Raw genomic sequence first — 5,021 nt, forward strand, 5'->3', positions numbered from 1 at the left:
CCAGGCCGCAGGTGCCGGGGTTTGGGGGAGTAGTGGTAGTCCTCGGGGGAGAGTGAGAGGCTGTAGGGCCGCACCGGGGCCGAGGGATGGCCACGCAGCAGGTGGGCAGTGGGATCGGCTGTGCTGAACTGTGGCAGTGGTGCCTCCTGGGGTTCCTCCAGTAGCGATGACGGGCCCAGAGCATCCAACGGTGGGAGTAGGCAGAAGAGGAAGAGGAGGAGGTGGCGTGGTCTGTCCATGGTGAGCAGTGCTGCGGCAGGCTGTGCCGGGCTGCGGGCTTCAGCTCCGCCGCATCCCCCGGGTGTTATCACCATGTCCCGGGGCGCGGCCTTCCCCTTTCCCCTGGTTACAGCGGCTGATAGCGAGCCGGTGGGGACACCCTGCTCCCTCCAGACAGAGGGCTGAGCCATCACTCCTGCTAGGCTGAGGGTTGCTGTGGAGGAGAAGGGTCTGACTTCTCCTCCTTCACATCCCACTCCATCACTGGAAGATGTATCCAGGACCTTCCTAATGAAGGGAAGCTGGTGGCTTTTGGGTCTTGTCAGGAAAGGACCACCAAGCCACACTTGGTGCACCTGGAGGTCTGCAGCGCATGGGTCCTGTCATGGGGGTGGATGTGTTGGAGGGGCTGGGGCAGAAGGGCTGCATGTGTCACTGTCACCTCTCGACACACCAGCTGGCCCACGTGCTGTCCTGGGCAGCAGTGATGGAGCTGACTCTCTGGAGATGGCCTCCCTGGACAGCTTGTCCTCCTGCCCCATGCTGCAAAGCTGGTGAAGGGCAGATGTGGGCTTGATGGACACCAAAACCTACTCTCACCTCCTTCCCTGGGTCAGACACTGTGGGAGAGACTCGATCTGCTCTGTGCAGTGCTACTAACAATTAATTCATAACACCTAGTAATAGAAATTAATTGCTTGTGCTCCAGAGGGTTTAGACCCACATGGCAAGGAAGGGGCAGGGTCCAGGCTCACCATGGTGGGACAGTCATGTTCCCTGGAGGTGTTGGGTGTCACAACCCAAATAATCAGTGTTGAGGGGTGCCCACAGGGCCCACCAGGGTCCGTGGGACCCTGCCCTCCTCCATCTTCCCTCTCCCGCAGAGGAGTAGTGAGCTTGTTCTCTGCTGTCCCCTCCTCACTGGGCTGAGCCCATGGGAAGGCTGGGCAGAGAGGAGTTAACTCCAAACCCAACCTCAGGGAGAGGGGAAAAAAAAACACAACAAAGATCAATGGATCAGCAGCAAGAGCAGAAGGAGGGAAAAGAGAGAGAGGAAAAGAGCCCCAGAATGCAAGAGCTGCACGAGTGGGAGCCAGAAGAGAGAGCAGAGCTGGCGTGGGCAGGGGGGAGGCAGTGGAGCACCAGGCAGGGGTGACGGCGCTGCCGAGTCAAACTCTTCAGTGTTCCCCATCCTTCTGACTGCTGCCTGGGCTGGACCGGACGTCTTTCCTGAGCGAGCAGAGGTGAGTGCCAGCTTCCCGAGCAAGAAGCAGCCTCAGGCTCCCTGAGCAGGGACACAACACTACCCAGAGATGCTGGGTTGCCTACGTGTGAGTGCATGCCCAGAAGGTAACCGGGGTCCTCTGCTCCTGAGGAGATAGCACGGGGCCAGGATGGAGGAGCCAGATAGTTAGCAGTGGGACAGAGGGGACCACAGAACCAGAGACTACTTTTTGGTGTGATACAGAGTGGCTGCTGGGAAGGAGAAGCGGTTTGAGCTGAGGCATGGGGGAGGATGGGGCAGAGGAGCTTGCAGGACACAAAAGAGAGTTAATTGCATGTCAATAGTTGCTAGATAACAGTGTCTTTCTGTCTTGGTTGCTGCTCAACGAAGGACAATTTGTTCTAATGATAGAGCACAACACCGGGATGGCTCATTAGGTGATAGGCTATTGGCGCTCCCTGACTGCGTACAGTGTTATTCAGGGCTGGAAGAAGTTTTGCAGCAAATCATGATACCTTGAGCTGCGGCAATAATATATTCCTTCGCAGTGATCATCATACTGTGTTTCAGGTGGCTCCGAGAACGCCCCCTATCCTAGCTGCCACAATCCAACCCATGACCACCTCTCAGCATCAGGAAGTGGTGCTCTTAGTTGCCTCCCCTCTGTAGAGCATAACACAGGGAGCAAGGAGCAGCCAGCTCCTTGGTGGAGGTGGTCTCAGCTGAAGGGGCTCTCTTGGGGCAGGAGTGTGGTGGAGTGCTGCTGCTGCGGGGAATCATCCAGGCATCAGGGTGGCACAGCCCTGGGGTGAGGGTGGTAGAACCACGAGAACCCCTTTTCCTACAGCCTCGCAGCCTCGCCCTGTTGAACACCAGCCAGAATTTAGACTTGCCAAGGCAAGAAATCCCAAGAGGTTTGGCAGCTTTGGGATTGTAGGAGGAATGTAGGAGCAGGGTGTCCTTCAGGGTGCTGGGACCACAGGATATGGTGTGGTGAGGACTTGAATGTGGGCAGGAGAAAAGGTCTTTGATTCCCTTGAGCTAGGCAGACGTGGGCTCACTGATCCCAGTAGCATAATTGCTAATGGGCTCACGAGGATCTTAATGTCATCATTTAAGCAGCTAGGGCATCTCTGGGAGAAATGTGGGTGTCAGACAAAGGCCGGGATCAGGCACCTTAGGGCCAGAGCTCTGGTGGCCATTGTTGCCAACCCCAAGCAGCCCCTGCTTGTCTATGTCCATGTGCAGGTCCTGCACCTCTCTTTCTCCCCATGCAGGTCCCCGCAGGCAGATGGGGAGATGCCGGGAGGCTGGAATGCCTCCTCTGACAGCCCAGAGCTGCGAGCTGCAGGGATTATCGTGCCTGTCATCTTCTCCCTCATCTTCCTCCTGGGCACTGTGGGGAATGGGCTGGTGCTGGCAGTGCTGCTGCGGAACGATCAAGTCAAGTACAACACCACTAACCTCTTCATCCTTAACCTGGCCGTGGCCGACCTGTGCTTCATTGTCTGCTGCGTCCCCTTCCAGGCCACCATTTATACCCTGGATGGGTGGCTCTTTGGGGCCTTTGCCTGCAAGGCAGTGCATTTCCTGATCTACCTCACCATGTATGCCAGCAGCTTTACCCTGGCCGCCGTCTCCATTGACAGGCAAGTGTCCCCTCCCCTTTGAGTCCCTCAGCTCAGGGACATTGTGTTTGCCACTCTTGAGCTAAGGGGTGGGAGAAAGGCCAGTCCTTACCCTGTTGAGTGTCCTGTAAGAAGGAGGTAGGGTGTCCCCAGAGGCAGGTCCAGCAAAGCCAGCCTCCCCATCTCACTGTGCCCTCTCCCAGCACCAGGCCAAGCTCTCAGCTTGGCTGCCCAGACCTCACTTGGGAAGGAAGAGTGCAAACATATGCTAAGGCTTGGAATCCACAATGCAAAACCAAGAATGGAAAAGCCCCAGGACAGCAACGCACCGGAGGAGGAGGAGGAAACCCTCTGGGTCCTGCTCCTGTCCTTCTCTTCCCTGGTTCAGGACACATGCTGCTTGCTTTTCCTGAGCTACAACAGAATAGTGGGTGACAGAGATCCCAGACCCGCTGTTGGGTTGATCCTGATCTCAAATTCACCGTAACCCTCCTCCCCAAGAGGTGGGGAGGGGGGGAGATGGGTGGCTGCATGGGAAGCGGTGCACAGATGGCAGCTCAACAGGGCAGGGAAGATATCTCCTCTCACTCATGTTGTGTTTGGTCTCTTTTTCTCCTTCCCCCTCCCACCAGGTACCTGGCCATTCGCTACCCACTGAAGTCCCGGGATCTCCGCACCTCCCGAAATGCAGGAGTGGCCATTGTAGTCATCTGGTCGCTGTCACTGCTCTTCGCGGGGCCTTACCTCAGTTACTACCAAATTGTCCATTACCATGGGGTGCCCATCTGTGTCCCCAACTGGGAAGACCAGCACCGAAAGGTTCTGGACATCCTCACGTTTGTCTTTGGATACCTCCTGCCCGTAACCGTGGTGAGCCTGGCATACACCAAGACCATCAAGTTCCTGTGGACCTCTGTAGACTCCGTAGAAAGGATCTCAGAGTCCCGAAAGGCCAAGTGTAAGGTCACCAAAATGATTGTGGCTGTGGCCATCCTGTTCTGCCTCTGCTGGCTGCCCCACCACCTGGTCATCCTGTGCTTCTGGTTTGGCCACTTTCCCTTCAACCGAGCCACTTACGCCTGCCGCCTGGCTTCCCACTGCCTTTCGTATGCCAACTCCTGCCTCAACCCCATCGTCTATGCCCTCATCTCCAAGCATTTCCGCAAGCGTTTCAAGCAGGTCTTCACCTGCCTCCTCTTCCAGAGCAAGAACAGGAAGAAGAAGAGGAAAGTTGGGAAGAAAGTCCATGTGGTCAACGCGGGCAAAGGTTTCACCAACAGCACCAGAGGTCTCTACGGAGGCAACACTGAGGTGAGTCAGCTCCCAGAGGAGAACACCAGGAAGAGGGACCCTGAAAGTGCCAGTCATGGTGTCAGAGCGTGGACTCACCAGCTACAAGATGCCATGGTGTCTGTTCAGAAGGAGCTGCTGGAGGAGGAGAGTTTGACAACAGCTGGCCATCCCCTAGCCATGACACCTCCAAGAGGAACTCAAGAGTTTCTGACTGTTCATTACAGATAAGCAAAGTGAAGAAACCTGTTTTGCAGCCTGTGAGTAACCACTCCATTCCCAAATGGGCAGAATAATGTGGTGCAAGGTCGAATGGATGCAGCAGAGCCACTGAAAGCTCCTGTGGCAATGGTTAACCCCTTGTCCCCACTCACATCTCCTCACTGGCTTACAGCATTCATATCTAGGAAAGCCACGATCCACACGCATGGATGCAGAGCGAAGGGACTTGTCAATGTGATGCCAAGAGACCTGAGCGGCATGTCTGCAACAGGTTGTAAGGCTTCCATTTTCCACCTTCCTAACTTGCTAATTTGGTGCAGCACCTCAAAACTCTAAGAGAGAGGCAACCAAAGTGAAAGCATCCAGGCCAGAAATCCAGGCTGTTAAAGACACATCAGAGCATGAGTGGGAAGGGTGGAGAGAGCACACGGGGACCT

At 55.9% G+C, this 5,021-nt stretch overlaps 1 protein-coding gene across 1 annotated transcript; it reads left to right on the forward strand.

Moving 5' to 3' along the window:
- Positions 1-2,741: 2,741 nt before the first annotated feature.
- LOC104535535 (galanin receptor type 2-like) lies at positions 2,742-4,593 on the forward strand. Its single transcript, XM_010194888.1, has 2 exons — positions 2,742-3,093; positions 3,705-4,593. Exons 1-2 carry the CDS (start codon positions 2,744-2,746, stop codon positions 4,591-4,593), a joined length of 1,239 nt encoding a protein of 412 aa, XP_010193190.1. The 5' UTR covers positions 2,742-2,743.
- Positions 4,594-5,021: the final 428 nt, after the last annotated feature.

This window comes from Mesitornis unicolor, unplaced genomic scaffold (genome assembly GCF_000695765.1).
Source record: "Mesitornis unicolor isolate BGI_N332 unplaced genomic scaffold, ASM69576v1 scaffold28761, whole genome shotgun sequence".
NCBI lineage: Eukaryota > Metazoa > Chordata > Aves > Mesitornithiformes > Mesitornithidae > Mesitornis > Mesitornis unicolor.

What these genes read in the sequence shown, in the direction of transcription:
- LOC104535535 (XM_010194888.1), top strand. Translation starts at nt 2,744, where the DNA reads ATGCCGGGAGGCTGGAATGCCTCCTCTGACAGCCCAGAGCTGCGAGCT. An exon ending in GCCGCCGTCTCCATTGACAG is followed by an intron (nt 3,094 to 3,704) that starts GCAAGTGTCCCC and finishes CCCTCCCACCAG; the next exon opens with GTACCTGGCCATTCGCTACC.